The sequence below is a fragment of the Phascolarctos cinereus genome, unplaced genomic scaffold, assembly GCF_003287225.1.
Source record: "Phascolarctos cinereus isolate Bilbo 61053 unplaced genomic scaffold, phaCin_HiC Scaffold_4;HRSCAF=312, whole genome shotgun sequence".
NCBI lineage: Eukaryota > Metazoa > Chordata > Mammalia > Diprotodontia > Phascolarctidae > Phascolarctos > Phascolarctos cinereus.
In genome coordinates this window covers 657,576,047-657,594,819 of record NW_027555847.1, presented here as the reverse complement: position 1 = coordinate 657,594,819, position 18,773 = coordinate 657,576,047, and the positions used below count along the sequence as shown (strand labels likewise).

At 47.2% G+C, this 18,773-nt stretch overlaps 2 protein-coding genes across 3 annotated transcripts; both read right to left on the bottom strand.

Moving 5' to 3' along the window:
- Window positions 1-263: 263 nt before the first annotated feature.
- Window positions 264-10,716, bottom strand: LOC110214227 (intercellular adhesion molecule 1-like). 2 transcript variants are annotated; one of them, XM_020995029.2, is made up of 7 exons: window positions 10,513-10,716; window positions 9,567-9,842; window positions 3,544-3,879; window positions 2,479-2,766; window positions 2,124-2,366; window positions 1,724-1,969; window positions 264-1,018 (listed from the first exon to the last, which is right to left on the bottom strand). In XM_020995029.2, exons 1-7 carry the CDS (start codon window positions 10,571-10,573, stop codon window positions 834-836), a joined length of 1,635 nt encoding a protein of 544 aa, XP_020850688.1. In that variant the 5' UTR covers window positions 10,574-10,716; the 3' UTR covers window positions 264-833. The 2 variants fall into 2 exon arrangements, with proteins under 2 accessions (XP_020850688.1, XP_020850689.1); XM_020995030.2 differs by having other exon boundaries at window positions 923-1,013.
- Window positions 10,717-13,379: 2,663 nt separating this feature from the next.
- MRPL4 (mitochondrial ribosomal protein L4) lies at window positions 13,380-18,767 on the bottom strand. Its single transcript, XM_020995031.2, has 9 exons — window positions 18,639-18,767; window positions 18,465-18,522; window positions 18,219-18,381; window positions 14,875-14,926; window positions 14,649-14,766; window positions 14,401-14,507; window positions 14,074-14,183; window positions 13,813-13,886; window positions 13,380-13,651 (listed from the first exon to the last, which is right to left on the bottom strand). Exons 1-9 carry the CDS (start codon window positions 18,702-18,704, stop codon window positions 13,506-13,508), a joined length of 894 nt encoding a protein of 297 aa, XP_020850690.1. The 5' UTR covers window positions 18,705-18,767; the 3' UTR covers window positions 13,380-13,505.
- Window positions 18,768-18,773: the final 6 nt, after the last annotated feature.

Sequence of the window (18,773 nt, the reverse complement as noted above, 5' to 3'; positions counted from 1 at the left end):
TACCTTTGGAAACTGGGATTTCCCCTCACTGGGGCGTGTGTGTGTGTGTGTGTGTGTGTGTGTGTGTGTGTGTGTGTGTGTGTGTTTCAAGGCCTGTGCATGTATGAGTAGGCACTGTCTATATCTGCTGGCCTTGTTTTACAATCAGTGACACCCATTCCACACCCAATGCTTTAGGTTTCCACCAGGTCCAAGGTTAGGTGAAAGGGCCTGGGGATCAGGAGGGTAGTGACTTGAGACAATTTGTTGCCCCAGAAGCAGAGTCAGAGACATTGGTCAAGTTTTATTGGAAGGAGTAGAGAAGAGGACAAGCTATGGGCTGGGACACCCCTCTCTATCACCCAGCGTCTCCCCTCTCTCTCCAGGTCCAAGGTGTTGAGGCAGTCAGTCAGTCAGTCAGTCAGTCAGTCAGTCCTCAGCTAGTGTTTCCTTCTGTGCTGGCCCAAGGCTCCACATGAGCCTTCTTCTGCTCCCATGTCAATGTTGTCGGGTACATCCCTGAGTCCATTCTCAGACACAGGTGATCAGTAGTCAGTCACATTCTTATCAGCCCCACAACTCCTATCCCTAGGTTCCTGAGTCCCATTCCCATCACCCAGACATGCCCAGCCCAGCCCAGCCTGTTATGTGGCTCCAAAGGGGCTTCAGGCTACCTTAGGCCCAGAGATCAAGCAAGACCTCACATGCTGTCCTGAGATCCAGGAAGAGTGTCGGGCAACTTCCTGGCCATGGCTTCAGGCTTTGGTCACATCCTAGTTTCTTCAACAAGGTGGTTAGCCAGCCCTTCAACTCTCCAAAATAAAGTGCTTGTTCAGGGAAAGGTGGGACCCCATCTAGGGGCATGGTTTGGCCTCTGCCTTGATAGGCTGCAAGGCTCTAGCCTCCTGTGCCTTCTTCAGCTCGTAACTTCTAATCCGCTGCTGCCGGTAATAAAGATATCCCCCGGAGATCACAATACCGACAGCCACCATGCTGATCAGTATGCCGACGAGAATTGGCCTCAGGTCCACATCCTGGACTGGAAGAATGGCTCAATGAGTATTACATGGGCCTGTCTTGCCCAACACCCCGAAAATGGACAGGACTTCAGGGCAAATCCTATCAAAGTCCCTCTGAGGGGAAGTACCCTTATTAAAGCTTCCATGACCAGGGGGCACCAATTCTTTAGGCTAAAACACCTCAAGTGAAGGTGAACAAGAATTCACCCCTGAGGCAGCCCGTTCTATTTTTAGGAAGGTCTTTTTTTTCCTCCAGACATTGAGATTAAATCTTCCTCACTGTAGCTTTCTCCACACCCCTCTCCTCATTCTGGCCTCTGGCTCTAGTAGAACAAGCAATCCTTTAACCCTTCAGCCCTTCAGATAATAGAATAGTTAAAGTTTTCCAGTCTTTCCATCCCTAAGGCTTCTTTTCTCCAGGCTGACTATCCCCAGTTTCTTCAGACAATTTCCCCCAGCTGCAGAGCCTTCACTGTCCTCCCTATCTTGGTCTGTGCCTGGGTTTCTCTACTGTATCTATGCCCCTCCTAAAATGTTGTGCCCCATTTATCCATTCCATTGAAATAATTTATCCAGTTACTACAGGGCCGTGTGCTCATCAATGGGATAAAAAGAAAAAAAAAGCTTTCCTGCCTTCCAAGAGATGAAATTTATTCTGTTCCCAGCCCCTCTGAGTAAGGGAGCCATCCTCCCCACCCTCACTGGTCAACTCCTTGGTCACTCACACATCACAACCACGGACACGACTTTGTTTGCTTCTCCCAGGGAGTTGTTAGCAGTGCAGCGGTAAGTGCCACTGTAGGCCCGGGTGACAGTTTTCGGTATCCCCAATGGCATCCCTGTCTGTTGGTTTTCTGGGACACACTTCACGATGGGGTCTGGATTTCCTCTAGCTATGCACTGTAGGGTCTGCTCAGTTCCTTCATTCCAGGTCCAGTTTCCTGGGCATTTCTCATCCAGCTTTGGGGGGACTGTAGATAACAGGGTGGTTAGTACTGAGTACCAGCTGTGTCTCCTCCCCTCCTCCCCCAAAATATACCGAGTTCCAGCCAGAGGAGGGAGTGAAAAGTCAGTGCCTTGGCAGCAAAAAGGTAAGGGGTCAGAGGTTTAGGGGTCTTCACTTACATAAGACATTTAGATTCAGGCTGCTGTTTTTATGCAGCGTCTCTCCCCGCAATTTCAGGGTGGCCTGGCAGGTGAACAATCGCCCGTTGTCCTTCTCCTGGACTATCAGGGACATTCTGTCAGGTTCATCACCTGTGGCTCCCTCAATCATTACCGTGGCTGTCAGGTCTGCCTTGCAGGTCAAATTTACTCGATATCCCTCCTGGACGGGTTCACTGACCACAAGACGAGGTTCTGGGAAGGCTACAGGAGAGGAACCTGAGTTGTGATCCTTGCCTCCACTAATCCTTTCATTTCCCCCTGCCCCCTTCCCCCCAAACCAGGCCACCCCAGCCTGATGCCTTTCCATCCTTACTATAGATTGTCAGGTCTTCTGATACATTCTTGGTTTCATTTCCCAGTCTCACATTGCAGGTCAGCTCTCTATCACCTTTCTCCTCTTTTGCCGCCATGACTGTGGCTGTGGCCCTCAGCATGTCTCCATGTCGGGTAATGTTTTGAATCAGCCTCTGCCCTCCCCAGGACAGTTGTATGTTGGCTTTCTCCACTGGAAACAGCTCGTCCATCTCACAGCTCACCTGCTCTTTGGTCCCAGCCTCCAGGAGCTTGGGGATCACAAGCACTGGGGGCTCTTGTGCCAAGGCTTGGAGGAAAGGAGGAAAAGTGAGAGAGAAGAGATGGAAACCAGTGACTGAGGAAAGGAGTTATCATCAATGTGGCCATAATCCTCCCAGGGCCTTTATTGCTTCTCTCCCTACCCCCAGAGGTTCCCAAAGTGGGCAATACCACCCCCTGGGGGGCACTGGAATGATCCAGGGGGATGGTAGTAGCCTGGGGTGTAATTGGGGGGATGTTGAATAAAAATAAAGGGGTGGTGGAAGCATAAGGAAAGAAGAGAAGAGAATTCTGAAAAACTGTTCGTACATGTTTCATCTGTTGTGTAACAGAGTGAAAGTCATAGTGATTATGTTATTTTCCAAATAAACACACAAAATACAAGTTATAACAGATCAATAGTCAAGTCCGCCGACAGAGCTTGACAAGTAAGTGTTGCCAGGTGAATGTGTTGTGAATTGTCAGGAACTCAGCATACAACGGCAGGAATATGTGCGCGTAATGACTTGTTTACAATATGATATGGTTACATGACATAATGTTGTGTCACCAAAATTTCAATGCAGGAAAAACTCCTACAAATTTACAATAAATTATTAAATTTAAGAGGCATCATTTAAAAAAAATAGAATTTTTTTTAAATGATGCAAATAAAAAAACTATTAAAGGATTAAAGAAAGTAGATTTTGGGGGGGGGGGGAATGAGTAATTTTAAAAAATGGGGCAGTAGGCCAAATAAGTTTGGGAACTTCTGCCCTATCCGGTCCCCAAGTCTGCACTTCAACCTCCCCCCTCAGCCCCTCACCGAAGGTGTAGAACTTCAGGGGCGCTGAGCTGTTCTGGTAACGCATTAGTCCCCTTGGCTGAAGGTTCAGCTCAGCACGGCAGGAGAAGCTGGCCTCATCATCCTCCCTACTGGCTGTGACCCAGAATTTGACAAAAACGGTGTCAAGGGTATTCTTTGGGACAGGCTGTCTGCTCATCTCCTGGGTTCCCCGAAGCAGCACCACCATTAGATTCTCCCGAGGTCTCCCACCTGCCACATGGCAGCTTAAAGTGATGTTCTGGCCCACAGGGATCCAGGGGAGAGAAGACTGCTCCTGAGAAGGCTCCAGATTCAGCTCCAGGTTCTTTGGTGGCTCTGGAGGGCAGAGAAGGAACTAGGAATAGGCAAGTGGGAAGGGACATTGACTGGTTACCAGCCCACCCCTTCTGGAAGGTTTTGAGCTTTGCATTGCGGGGCAAGTTGGATGGAGCTTCCCAGGTCTTCATCATGGCTCTCTATCTACATTGTCCTGCTCCTGCCTGGCTGACACCTGACTTCCTTTGCCAAGCAATGCCTTTCTTATTTTCTCTGCCTACCAAAAGCCCAAGCCACCTAGGGAATCATGGGACTGGAATGGGTCTTAAAACAGAGAATGATATCAGATCTGGAAGGGTTTAACCCCCTGACCAGTGAGTCCCTAGCTCAGACTACCACTTCATGAAGGGCCCCAGGCATGCTCATTTTACTCCCAGCTCAACTCTCCAAACATCTCCCTTTCTGCAACAGTTGTCTTGCCTCCAGTAGGGTACCCTCTTCTCCTATTCCCTTTCCAGATCCCCTTTATGTATTCTCTTCCCTCTATTAGAACATAAGCTTCTTGAGGGTAGGGACTATCTTGTTTACTTATATTTGTATGCTTACTACTTAGCCCAGTGCCTGGTACATAGTAAGAACTTAATACATGCTCTATCCATCCATCCAGCTATCCATCCATCTATTTATCTATCCATCTACCTATATCCATCCATCGATCATCTATCTATTTTATAAAGAGGGAAACTGAAGCCAGAGAGGGAAAGAGACTAGCCTAAGGTCACACAGCTGATCCTCCTTTCCTGAGCTGCCTCTGTTTGTTCAACACCTCTTCTGTGAAGTTCTGCTCTGCCATTGTTAACTGTCTGATGGAAAGGGGAGCCAAATGGCTGTCATTAGAAGCTCCATTCTGCCAGTTACTGTGTGAATTTGGTCATGTTACTTATCCTTTCTGGGCTTCAGTTTTCTCTTCAGTGAAAATCATCCTTTAAAAGGTGCAGGAAGCAAAGAACTGGAAACTAAGGTAAATGCCTATGAATTGGGGGATGGCTAAACAAATCATGGTGTATAAATGTAATGGAATACTATGGGGCTGTAAGAAATGGAAAAGTTTGGGGCAGCTAGGTGGCGAAGTGGATAGAGCACTGGCCCTGGATTCAGGAGGACCTGAGTTCAAATCTGGCCTCAGAAACATGACACTTACTAGCTGTGTGACCCTGGGCAAGTCACTTAACCCCAGTGCCTAACCAAAAAAAAAAAAAAAAAAGAAATGGAAAAGTTTGCTTGAATGGGGTTGGAGTGAAGTGAGCAGAACAATTTATATTGTAACAAATAAAATGGTAAAAATGAACAATTTTTGAGGGACTTAAAGACAATAACTCTGATGGACACAGTGGTCAGCCATGATTCTAGAGGACTAATGATAAATAATTCTAACCAACTTCTGACCAAGAAGTGATGGACTAAATATGCAGAATGGGATACGGTTTTGGACATGGCCAATAATGGAATTTGTTTGATGTGATTGTGAATATGTGTTACTACAGCCATGTTTGTGTTTTTCCCCCAAGAGGGAGGCTAAAGAGAAAAAATAAATAAATACTTGATCATAGGAAAAAAACTAATTACAAAAAATCAGGAAGCCAACAAGGGGAAATTTAATTGTGGATGTGATTTTCACTAACAGGGATGAATAGGTTGCTGACAGTGGAAATGATAGGAACTTTGAAGGGAATATAAGTGCTACGTCTTAAAATTTTTAATAGAAATAAGTAAACTGAGCATAGTTTGACATTCAGCCTTGATTTGATGAAAGTAAATTTCCAAGGCTTCAAGGGAAAGTAATATGTATGATGTCATGGACTAAAATTTTACTAGGGAAATCAGCTGAGGAGGAATGAGTAACTCTCTAGAATAAAATTCTGAAGAGGGAGGGAGAAGGGAGCAAACATTTATTAAGCACCTATTATGTGCCAAGCACTGCATTAAGCACTGTACAAATATTATGTCATTTGATTCTCTCCACAACCCTGGGAGGTAGGTGCTAGCATTATCTCCATCTTACAGTTGAGGAAACTGAGGTGGAAAGAGGTTAAATGACTTGTTTAGGGTCACACACCTAGTAAGTGTGTAAACTAGTAAGTGTTTCTGAGTCTAGGGCCAGAACTCTATTCACTTCGATACCTATCTGTCTCTAGACAATTGTGAAGAATCAAAAGGAAACAATTCCAATGAGGTGGAAAAATAGAAATTGTTTTAAAAGGCCAGTTTGGATATATGGAGAGCTTTTCAATATAGATTTTTAAAGTTATATGCTGAAGATGGCAACAAGGGAAAGAAATGGAGGGTGGATACAACAGTATGGCTCAATTCTGGAAGAGTAACAGCAAGAAAATGAGCTGAGGCCAGGGAAGAAATTAAAGATGAAAGAGAAGACTGGGTATTTAAGCTATGTTGGGGAAAAGAGGAAGATTGAAGGAGGGATAAATCAGGCCAATGCTGTACATGGAAGGAACAAAGACAATTGGCAACTGAGAGAAGGTATTATTTTTTTTTCTTTTTTTTGAGAAGGTATTCTATTCATTTTTTGCTCATTTTTTTCTGCTAAGAAGAATGACCTTTGGACTGGAAAAGACAAAACAAGGATGGCTAAAGGATGTTAATACCTGAGATAATAAGGAGAGAGTAAGAAAGTCCCTAATGGCACTTTCTGAATGCAAATCACCTGACTGATATATTCATCCCCTAGTGAAAGAATTGGTAGATGCCATTGCTGAGCCACAGTCTGGGATATTCGAATGATCAGAGAATATGTGAAGATCAAGAGGATTGGAGAAAAACAAACAGCTTCTCAATTTTAAAAAGAAGGGAGCAGGGCAGTTAGGCGTCAGAGTGGATGGCCCTGGAGTCAGGAGGACCTGAGTTCAAATCCTATCTGAGACACTTACTAGCTATGTGACCATGGGGCCAGTAACTTAACCCCAATTGCCTCCCCCCCCAAAAAAAAAGGAGGCATTGCTGATATGGAGATGTGTTTTGCATTGCTTCATACTTATAATGGGTATTGTATTATTGCCTTCTCAATGGGTAGGGTGGAGGGTAGGAGGAGGGAATGACTTTGAAACTAAAAATAAAATAAAGCTGAATTTTTAAAAGGGAGAAAGGATAGAATTTGCAAACTCTAGGAAAATAGAATTTGCAAACTGCAGGGAATAGAATTTTGCTAACTTCAGGCCACTGAGGCCCTGAAGAGGAAATGAAAAAATGCACCTTCCTCCTTTGGCTAATGGGTAGGGGACTATAGAATTGCCTCAGTTGATATGTTGGTTGGTTTTGCAGAACTGCTTTCCAATTTTTTTCCTCTTTTTTTATTTGTTCTTTCTTATTATGGTGAATGACTTTTTGTTCTGGGGGAAAGGAACGGATGCACTTGCTAGGTGTAAAAGATGTAAAAGCAGAAGTTATTACTTAAAACAACAACCGCAACAAAATAAGCTTGATTTCAATTCCTGGCAAAAAATCATTTAAGAGATGGCTACAGAACATTTGAAAACAAGAAGTTGTAGTTACAGTTGTCAGTATGGCTTTATCAAGGTCATGGTTCATTTTTCAGGTGGGCTTACAAACCTGGGAGTTATGTGTTCTAATTTGCAAAAAGTTTAAAAATAGTTAATTATATCCTTGTAGAATAGAGAGTTTGGTGCAAGGAATTTCCTCCTCAGAGTTCTCTATACTTGAAATCACTGGTCCAGTCTCTATCCCAATCCCTATTCTTGTGGAAAAGAGGCAGAGAGGTGAGCTAGGTTAGGTTCAATAGGTATGTAAACACTTCTGGACAAAGAGGCAAGATGGTATCAGAGGGGATCTCAACACAGTTGAATGGAAGATGGGCAGAGTAAAAGCCAGGACTTGCCTGTGCTCTCCCCCCAAACCCTTCAAATACAGTGGAGGGGGAAAGAGGGAAGGTGAGAGGGAGGGAGTGAACATTGAGAGTAATGTTCACTCCCTCCCATCAAAACTGGCTTAAAGAGGGAATAACATACACATTCAATTGAGTATAGAAATCTATCTTATGCTACAGGAAAGTAGGAGGGGAAGGGGATGGGGGGGTGGTGATAGAAGGGAGGGCAGATTGGGGGAGGGTGTAGTCAGAAGCAAAACACTTTTGAGGAGGGACAGGGTGAAAGGAAAGAATAAGATAAATGGGGGGAAGGATAGGATGGAGGGAAATACAGCTAGCAATAGTAACTGAAAAAAAATTTGAAGCAAGTCTCTAATAAAGGATTCATTTCTCAAACATATAGAGAACTGAGTCAAATTTATAAAAATAAGAGCCATTCCCTAATTGATAAATGATCAACAGTTATGATCAGTTTTCAGGTGAAGTAATCCAAATTATCTATAGCCTTATGAAAAAATACTCTAACTTACTATTGATTGGAGAAATACAAATCAACAGAATTGAATGGGAGATTGAAATTCTGGAAGGTGAAGGGTGCCAGAAGCAAAGTTTGTCGTGATTCACTGTACAATCTGCCCTTAAAAACTTTTTAGTCCAGCTCTGCCCTAGGCTCAGATTTCTTTGCAGAAGAGCTGTGGAAGGTGGTACTACTATTAATGAAGGAAGCTCCCTGGTGAATTTTACTCTCTGTAGCTGGGGCAGGCTGGAAGCATACTCTAGTTCAAGGCTGTCAGAGCAGATTGCTCTGCTAAAGTAAAGTTTGCAAGCACTCCCTAACTTATTTTCCCACCTACATTCTCCTTTTTCTTTTCTCAGATCCATTCTATCCTTCACATGGCTTCCTCTCCCTCCAAAAAAACAAAAACAAAAAACAAAAAAAACCCACTCCTTATGCACAGATCTGGTAATATCACTTCTCTGCTCAAAAAACCTTCCATGGCTCCTCTCTCTTATCTATCAAATAAAGCCCAAATCCCTCACCCTGGTATTTCATGACCCTCCACAATCTGATTCCACTATATGCCCTCCATGCTCCAGCTCATGTGGACTTCACTTATCAAATAATAATTTGTATTGTGTTTGGTGTAAAGGGCAAGGAAGGGGCTATGTTTTATCTCAAGCTGTATCTCCTCCAGTGACCAGCACAATATTCTGAACACAGTAGACGCTCAGTGTTTGCCGAGTGAATATGGAAAGAATAAAGTCGGGGGTTTGAAGAGCTGGGGCAAAGCAGCCTCAGCCCTCTTCAAGGTAGCTTGCTTCAGAGTCTGTAGAAGCCTGAATGGGTCACAGGAAGAGGGGGACATTGCTCATGTTCCAGTGTTCATTCTTGATCACTCATCTGGATGTGACTTTTTCTGAACGCCTGACAGCTCTTGCCTTTCTTGTGGCAAGCTTGCCTTTCAAACTGTAGTTTTCTTCCCACAGTTTCATCTCCAGGCTGTGAGCTCCCTGAGGGCAGGGCCCTGCTTCATCGAGTCTCACATTCCTTTTTGCCTCCCTCAGAGGCTGGCATAGAGTTAATAGCATTAAATATTTGTTTTGTTGAAGTGAATTCCTAAGCAAAGATGCGGGTGATTGAGTATTTGCCTGCCTGCCAAACCCAGCCCTTTCTTCCCTCTAGTCACTCTCTTAGCCCATGCTAACCACTACCATGCCACCCCCTTTTTCGTTACTTAACTTAGATACTCCCCCTCCCCAATCCCTACTTGCCTATCCTGGTTATCATTCACCATACCAGAGCCCTTAGTCCCACGATTCCTGAAACCAGCACCTCCATTTCACTCACCATAAACCACGATGTGAGCCCTGATGCTACCTTGTTTCTTCCCGGGGCAGTTGACATAGCATAGGGGACTGTTATCCCAGGTCACATTACTCAGCCTCCAGGCTTTCCAATTCGACCCGTTGCCCTCCGGGGTCGTCTTCAGCCTAGTCTCCAGGCCGATCTTAGTGGGATTGGCGCAGTCGGTGCTGCAGTTCATTACTACTGAACTGCCAGAGAGGATCACGGGGTTTGGGGGATGTACCCAGACCTGCGGCTTGATCGGGTTCTCCTGGGCTCCTGCAAATATAGAGCCCCGGGTCCTCAGTCGGGCCCTGGAAACTGAATCACTTCTATCCCTCCACCCCCAACCCATACATTTTGACTCGATCTCCCAGGAACTAATCTCAGGAGCTTTGAAGGGAACTCCCCCCGGGTTTGCCCCACCCCAAGCCTGGGCGCTTTTGACTCTGCACTTCCTCGAGGAGAACCTAGCCCTGGAATTCCCCCGCCACGGGTAACCATCAACTTCTCCCCCGGGAGAGAACGAGAGGGGGAGAGAAGGCTTCTGAGGAATGAGGAAAAGATTCGGGGTGTGAGGGGAGATGGGCAGGGTATATTAGGACCCCGAGTAACAAGGCTCCCTCCCAGCCCAACTCAGTCCACCGTCGTGCTCCCTCTCCCGCCCTAACCCTCTTTGGAGTCTAAGGTCAGAGAGTGGTGGGACTTCACTCATTTCTACCCTACCCGCCACCAGAAGTTGGAGACTTCGAAAGTTTTAAATTCTTTCCTACCCTCAGTCCTAGCCCAGAGCAGTCAACTAAAGCTCCAGGGCTGGATGACAGCCCAGAACGACTAAGGATAATGCCGCCTTCTCCCCGCAGCTCTCCTGTCGGTCCCTCCCCAGGCAAAGCTAGCGATCCGAGACAGGACCGGATGGGAAAGAGCTAGTCAAGATCGAGACCCTCACCTGAGGATAAGAGTAGGTACAGGAACGCAGTCAGAGCGGGAAGGAGCCTGAGGACTTGCATGTTGGCGCGGGAGTCAGAGCACGAGCCGGAGCAAGAGGGGAGGTCAGAATGCGAAGACGAGGTACGGGGCTCCTTTTATGATCTCCCCCTTGGTGATTAGGGGCTGGGCTGGAGCGAAGGAGGGGGAAGGCGGTACTGCCTTCCGGGAAACCTCACGCTTTCCCCTCCAGCGCAAGTTACCCGGTATTTCCGGATGGGGGGTGGGGGGCGGGGGGTGGACGCGTAGGGGATCAGTCCCTCCCAGTTCAGGAGTTTCCAAAGAAAAGTCACACAGTGCATGCGGGCCATTAGGGGTGGGCTAGGGGGAGCGGTCTGGAGGACAGACAAGGGTCCAGCAGCGGGTTTTGGGGGTGAACCCAAGAGTCATATCCAAGAGAAAGATGACACCTAGCCTACCTCCACCCACACAAGATTGAGGATCCGGCAAGTCTATTGATTACCGTTATTTTTTTTAGCCCATTCAGGATTTTTAATGTATCCAGTCCACTCAAAATGTATTCTTTGCTTAGATCCCGGCTTTCCTAGTGTTTTGCTTTTATTTTTGGAAGTTCTTCCTATTTTCTGGTCCCGGAGTCCTCTAATTAAACCTTGGGAAGGGGGAGTTGCCAGAGCAGATGAAGCTGGGACAGGGGAAGGAGGGTGATTGGGACAGGACCCAGGAATTCCAGACTCCCATGAAGAATAAGAGGGTGTAGCCCTCCCTTCTCCCTTTCCCCTATTCCCCCCTCAATGCAGGTTGCGGAATGAGGAACTTTTTCTGAAAAACGCTGGAGCCTCGGGCAGCGACTACTCAGGTTTTAGCAGAAGCAATATGAGGCGGCCATGGGAGCGGGGACATAAAGTCACCTGGAGTGACACTGTTTCGACAACCCAGGGTCATAACCACGTCTACTCGCCATCTTGGCCCCTTATAGACGCAGTTGTCACATTTCCCAGTACTAAATTTCCCTTTGCCCCGGCCCGGGGACGACAGCATAGTTCAGAGAAAGAGGAAGAAGGCACTTTCGCAGTGACGTGCCGATTAGCCGCTAGCCCCTAGAATGGTTCGTCTCCGCAAAACTAAGCCCTGTCGCCAGGGAAGAGACTTTTCCGCCCCTTCCGTTAACCCTCATAGCAACGCGCCCCTTTTCTGAGGAGAAAATCAAGGTGCAACGAATAGAGGGATTTTGTTCCAGAGGCATGAGCAGCGTGGAGGTAGAACTACATCGGGAATACAATGACAGCCCGGGCTTCCTCGGGAACTCATAACAGCAGCCCGCCCCACTCCTGGTCACTGAAGCAGTGGGGCTCACCTGAATCAGGACTGGCTTATTGGAGCTGTCCGAACCCAGAAATCCTGATAGTAGGCTTAGCCGCTGGAAAATGGAGCAGGAAGCCTGGGGTCAATCCTTCCTAACTCAGAGCCCTCTTCCATGCACAGGCTGAGCCTGTGCCCCCTGAGTCATGGTCCCTGCCAGCCCACCCACTACAGAACTGAGAACTATGGGGGAAGGGAACTCGATGGATTCTATAAGTTTAGGGGCCCCTTTCCTATCTCTGTCTGATGGAGGGTCTGCTAGACTCTGCTCAGAGTCTCGGCTCTCCCCTTCCCCGAAAGGCTGGGCCTTACAGCCCCCCCCCCCCCCCCCCGCCCCAAGTTTCCTGTTATGGGACCCACACTGAGTTGTTGTCATGGTGTCCACAGGGCGAAGAGGTCTCCGAGCAGAAAGGGAAGGGGAGGGGGACCTATACCAGGAACGCGGTGACATTGGAGGGCTGTGTTCTCATCTCCGGAGCCCTCACTTCCTCGGAGACCCCAACAGGGGACCGCCCCAACCCCCTTCCCTTTCTGGAATACCAACCCGAGTTGAACAAACAATCTAATTCCAATACAAATTCCCTCACCCCTCCAGCGCAGGAAAAGTGAGATACTCAGCCACTCCCTATCAAGTCCTTGAGTAATGAGATTCAACCGCCCCATTCCTTCCCCTCCTCCTCAGCCCAAAGATTTTTGCTAGGCTAACACTGCATGGTCTCCGAAGGAATGTTGGGGGGAATGTTGGGAGGGAGGAGGAGCATGGGAAAGTTAATTAAACCACGGGATCTTCCGGGATTTGGAAAATCCACGCTCAGGTTTGTGGGTCTGGAAAATCCTGAGTTGTAGGGTGGGAACGTACAGGTTATTTTTAGGTGAAAGTTTCCCCAAGCTAAACTGAACAATGCGCATCTGAACCTTAACCCCAGGACTTGTGGCCGAGGGCGGCCCCAAGCGGCTGCACTGGGATGGTGGGACTTACCGAGTTTTCAGACTCCCCAGGTTTTCATCATCCTTTCCTGACAATGCCTGGGGAAGTCTGCAGTCAAGAATTAAGTAAGGGGGTCAGGGTCGGCAGGTACTTATAAGTCCTGATTCTAAAGTCATCTGTTAAGCATTGGAGGTAGGGGAGAAATGAAGGAGGTCTCACCCTGGTCCTTCATTGGCTATGTGGCGTTGTCCCATTTATCAAGAAGCAAAGTGTCATGGTAAAGGGGGGAGAGGAAGGAAGGAGGGGTAAGGGAAGAAAAGGAAACAGATGTTCTACTGCCCTTAGGGTTTGAGGGCAGATTCCTCTTCCCAAAGGGGTATGTGGCTGGCAGATTGGAAGCAAGATTGAGGTGCCCAGGGAGGAAAGCAAAGTTAGGATTTCCTCTAGGGTGCCAGGTAGCCTGATTCACTGACCAACTCATATTGGAGGAAAAGAGAGGCTGCCTCAGGAGAAAAGCAGGTGGGAAGGAGAATGAGGGAGGTATTTTGGGGAAGTAGGACAGAACCAGAACCAGAACTCTGTGACACTTGCCAAAATGTAGCAATTCAGGTTTCAGATTTAACAAAGACAGGGGAGCAGGTGGCAATAAGTGACAAAGGCTTTTTTTTCTGATATGCCAGGAATGGGGAAGCCCAGTCATTGGAGGGTCAAGGGAAGTCGCTGTAGGGCAGGCGGAATGGGTAGAGGGCTGTATAGCGCTTATCATGCCATAACAGCTTCTTCTCTAGGAAGGCAACAGTGTTGAGAGTCAAGACCAGGGTCTGGTGCTTCAGCATACTGTGGACATTGAGGCCTGTAGGGATGGAAGAAGGCCAAAGTTGGAGACATCCCAACATACATCTCACAGGATCTGTGCTCCCAGATCTAGCCTAATCCCACCGGCCAGCAAAAAGAAGGGAGGCCTCCTAAATGAGTGAGGTCCCCAAGCCAGACCATTCAGACCCAACCACTCACCAACTGCTGGCACCAGATTGATGGTCTTCAGGTTGGATACAGCAGAAACAATGTTCTGGGGCATCTCCTCGTCCCTGGAACACAGAGCTGAGTAAGTAGCAAGTCATCCCAGAGAATGTCCAGAATGAAGAGGCTCGGGATAGGATTCAGAACTCCTTCTGACCCTCCACCCAATCATGAACCAAAGCCCTAGCCAGAGTAGGGGAAATTGAGCCCAAGGAAAGATTGGTACCACTCCCACTGCCCACAGGTACCACTTACACATCAACAAGGAGCACAGAGTCACCCCAACATCGGTGCCGAACCAGGTCTAACAAGTATCTTGGGTCTGAGGTTGGCAGCTCCAAGGAATCTACCACATGAAGGTCATCCTGGGAGGTTAGAGTCAAGTCAGCCTTCAACAACCAGAGCCTCTAATGGATAGGGCATTCTGGTTTATGACAGGAAAGAGGCATCAAAACCCTTGCCAGGGATCGGGATGCCAGAGTTCTGGTTTCCAGCCCCTTCAGAGAACACCAGGGCCATTCCCAGGGTACGACACTTCCAGTCCACCTCCCCACTGCCTGTGTAAGGGGCAGTAGCTGGCACCTGCATCAGCTTGACTGTCAGGGCCACCTTCAGGCCCAGCACTCGAACCTTCATAGGCAACATATAGTAGTAGCTAGTTGGACCCCGTGGACCATGCGCAATACCACCTGCAGTAGGGATGGGGGAACAGGAAGCAAGGGAGAGTCTGATTAATGCCCAGTATATTCCTACTGCAGACACTTCAGCTCATGGGCTCCAAAGATGTTTTTGTACCTTGTCCCCAACATCCCCAAATCCTCAAGACTGACCTCCTCGCCATATTGGGGAACGGATGCTCCCATGCCGGGCCCGGCCTGAGCCTTTCTGCCTCCAGGGCTTCCTCCCACCACCTCTCACCTCTGCCCGGGTCTTGGTCTTGGCATAACTCTGATTGGGTGGGGGGGAGGGGTTTGAGAGAAAAGAAGAGCAACAGAGGAGTTACTACAATGTCCACTCCTACCCCATGCTGCCCCTACCCACTAATATGACACTCACAATTCTCTTGAAGTTCTTCTGCCATATGGCAACCTCATGTAGAATATCTAGCCTGAGAAGGGAAAGAAAAGTCATAGGCAAGAGCTGAGAACTCTCAGCAAATGGCTCCCAAGAGACATTTTAATTGCTAAATCTGATGGCTTTTTCTCTTCTTTTAAAAATTTATTTATTTTGAATTTTCAACATTCACTTCCATAAGCTTTTACTTTTTCAATTTTCTCCCCCTCCTTCTCTTCCCTAAGACGGTATGCAATTTGATACAGGCTCTACATATACATTCATATTAAACATATTTTCACATTAGTCATGTTGTAGAGAAGTAGAACAAATGGGAGGAACCACAAGAAAAAAGAAACAAAACAACAAAAAGAGAGCAAACAGCATGCTTCGATCTGCATTCAAAGTTCACAGTTCTTTCTCTGGATGTGGACTGCATTTTCCATCATGAGTCTTTTGGAATGGTCTTAGACCATTGAATTGTTAAGAAGAGCTAAGTTTATCAATGTAGGTCACTGCGCAATGTTGCTGTTACTGGGTACAATGTTCTCCTGGTTCTGTTTACTTTACTTGGCATCAGTTCTTACAAGTCTTTCCAGGTTTTTCTGAAGTCCAATTGCTCACCATTTTGTTAAACGACAGTATTTTATTACATTCATATACACAATTTGTTCAGCCATTCTCCTCAATTTCCAATTCTTGGCCACCACAAGAGCTGCTATAAATGTTTTTGTACATGTGGGTCCTTTTCCCATTTTTACTATCTCTTTGGGATACAGACCTAGAAGTGGTATTGCTAGGTCAAAGGGTATGCATTTTTCTTATAGTCCTTTGGGTATAGTTCCAAATTGCTCTCCAGGATGGTTGGATCAGTTCGTGACCACCAACAATGCATCAGTGTTCCAAATTTCCCACTTCTCCAAAATTTATCATTTTCCATATGATGTGGTACCTGATGGCCTTTTCTCAAGCCTCATCCTCCTTGACTTCTCTGTAACTACTGACACAGCTACTATGGTTCTTTCCTCCTAGATATTCTTTTCTCCTCCAGATTATGTGATACCAAATATAATCTGGTTCTCTTACCTAACTGCTCCTCTTAGTCTTGTTCGTTGGTCTGTTAGCCAAGTCCTGACCCTGGCCTGTGGCTGTTCTCTAAAGCCAGTCATGGGACTCCTATCTTCTCTTCTATACCCTTTTCTCTTGGAGATTTCATCAGCTCCCATGTGTTCAACTAGCATCGGTAAGCAATTGATTGTCATATACTATATATTCAGCCGTCATCTCCTGATTTTCATTCCTAAAGGCAACTCAAACTTAAAATTGTCTCCCTTAACCCCGTCTCTCTTATTTTTCGATTTTGTTGAGGGCATCCCCAATTCCACCTTTCAAGGTTGACAACTTGGAGGTTAATGCCAACTCTTTCTCACTCCTATACCCAATAAGTTGATGAGATTTATTGATTCTGCCTTCATTAACACCTCTGCCATCTTAAATGATTACCGCAATGGTTCAGGCCTTTTACCCCTGAATGGAAAATAGCAATAGCCTCGTAACTTGTTTTCTACTTCTCCCTTCTCCGGGACATCTTCCAATTAATCTCATCAGTTTATGAAAATAATCTTCCTAAAGCACAAGTCTGGCCAGGTCATTTCCCAGGTCAAGAATCTTTTTAAAAAAAAAAAATTTTTTTAAGCAATTGGGGTTAAGTGACTTGCCCAGGGTCACACAGCTAGTAAGTGTCAAGTGTTTAGTCTGAGGCCACATTTGAACTCAGGTCCTCTTGACTTCAGGGTTGGTGCTCTATCCACTGAGCCACCTAGCTGCCCCCCTCAGGTCAAGAATCTTTAGTGGCTCCCTATTGCCTTTAGTATAAAAAACAAATTCTTCAGTTTGGCCTCTAAAGCCCTGCACAGGCTGGCTCCAGACAATCTCCTTTCCACACATTTCCTACTGCCCTCCTTTACAGAGTCTACGTTTCAAAGGGTCTCTTTGTCATTCCCTGACCTCAGCCCTCCATCTCCTGCTTCTCTGACTTTGCACAGGCTATGCCCCTAAGCACTCATCACCTGTCTCTCACAGAATCCTTAGCTTCCTTCAAAGCTCAGATCAGGTTCCATCTTCTGTAGGAAGCCTTCCTTGATACCTCTAATCATTTGTGGTCCTTCCTTTACTTATCTGTGTGTGTGTTCCAGGGTATCTCTGTGTATAATCCCCCAGTAGAAAGTAAGCCCCTTTTGGGCAGGACTGCTTCATCTTGTTCTTGCATCCCACCACACAGGACAGTGCTGCTTGTTGAACTGTAGTGGGGTGAGAGGTGGTAGAGAGGAGGTAGTTGCTTTAGGCTGGGTTATGGTTCACCTAAGGGCAACGTTAGGCATTTACAGACAGCCTGGCAGCACTACTGGAAAGAGATGGGACACATTTTCAGAGAATCAGAGAAGGAAGGGCACCCAGTCCAAACCAGCACGTATCCCCTGTACAACCGAACCTAACAAGTGGCCATCTACTCTTTGCTTGAAGACTCCCACCCCCTAACACTATTGGCTGTTATGATCCTGTGGTAAATCATTTAATCTTTCAGGGATTCCAGAAACTTTCTGACTGTTAGTTGCATAGAGAGTTGGCAGAGAAAAAAGAATTGAGCAACTCTGCTTCCTGACAAGATCCATTTTCCACCACTGAGCCATCCACACTTCAGAGCTGTGCTCTGATTTCTATGATCCCCCTTTCTTCCCATATAACTTCGAAAGACCTTGCTCTCCACGCTGTAATATCATACTGTATATCTGTGGATTCACCTCTCTGTTTCCTCTCTACTGACAAATATTCAAGTTTCATTTCACAGTCCCATTAAAATGAAAGGGTTGAACTAAATGATCTGCTGAGATCACAAGCAGCGATGAAATCTTACCACCCTTTCCAGCTAGGCAAGAGCAGCCAGAGTTTGTATCCTAGAATAGCTTTTAAAAACCATGGTTCCTAATATGCTTTGATAAGGCATCTAGGCAAGGTGGTAGCAGACGGTAAAATGTGGTAAATGTGAATATTTTTAATACTAAAAAGAGGCTGGTTAGGTTTTTACTTTGAGAAAATGTGTTAGGTACGATGGCATGACCTCCAGAAGGCTAGGGGGTGAGGGTAGCGGGCTTGTCTATGCAAGTGACTTTCAAAAACAGATTGGGACCGGAGGCCACAATTACCTCGTTCAGTGAGGTTTTGCTAACTTGTTGGGGGCCGGAAGCTACTTGGTTTTGTCTTTGTGACCCAGTTCACTTAGCATTGAGTGGGAGGGCACTTAATAAATGGGTTGGGTGGGAGTTAGGGTGGGGTCCTCTCCTACTCACCGGGGTGGCACGGCGAACACATCGGGGTGCAGGTCTGCCAAGCCCAAGCGTGTTTCCTCATAGCCCCGGAGGGATTCCACCCAGGCTTGCACCGGCGTCCGGTGCACGGGAAGCGGGAGCTCACAGCAGCGGAGCAGCGGGACACCGGTGGGGTTTAGGGGTCCTAATTTGGGGGTATGATGGGCATGAGCACAGACCCCAGACCCCTTATCCCCTGAACCCGCCCCTTCCCTAGTGACCCCTGACCTGTAGTCAACGCATGCTCCGGGCTTGCGAAGTCTCCGCCAGTCAGCGTAGACACGGCCTGTCCGGGGAGGAGGCGATGAGAGGAGCCCAGGTGACCTTTGATCTCTACCCTCGCACCTCCCTCGACCCCTTCCCTTTAACCCCAGCTTGGGCCCACTTTGGCCCAGCCCTCACCCTTCGTGCTGGGGTTAGGCCCCGACCGGGTCCCCAAGCCCCCAGGGCTGCCCGGATCAGAAGCATAGCCTCACCCGGCTCCGACACCTAGAGAGAGGACAACTTCCTGGGGCGCCCGGAAATTACGTCATGGGC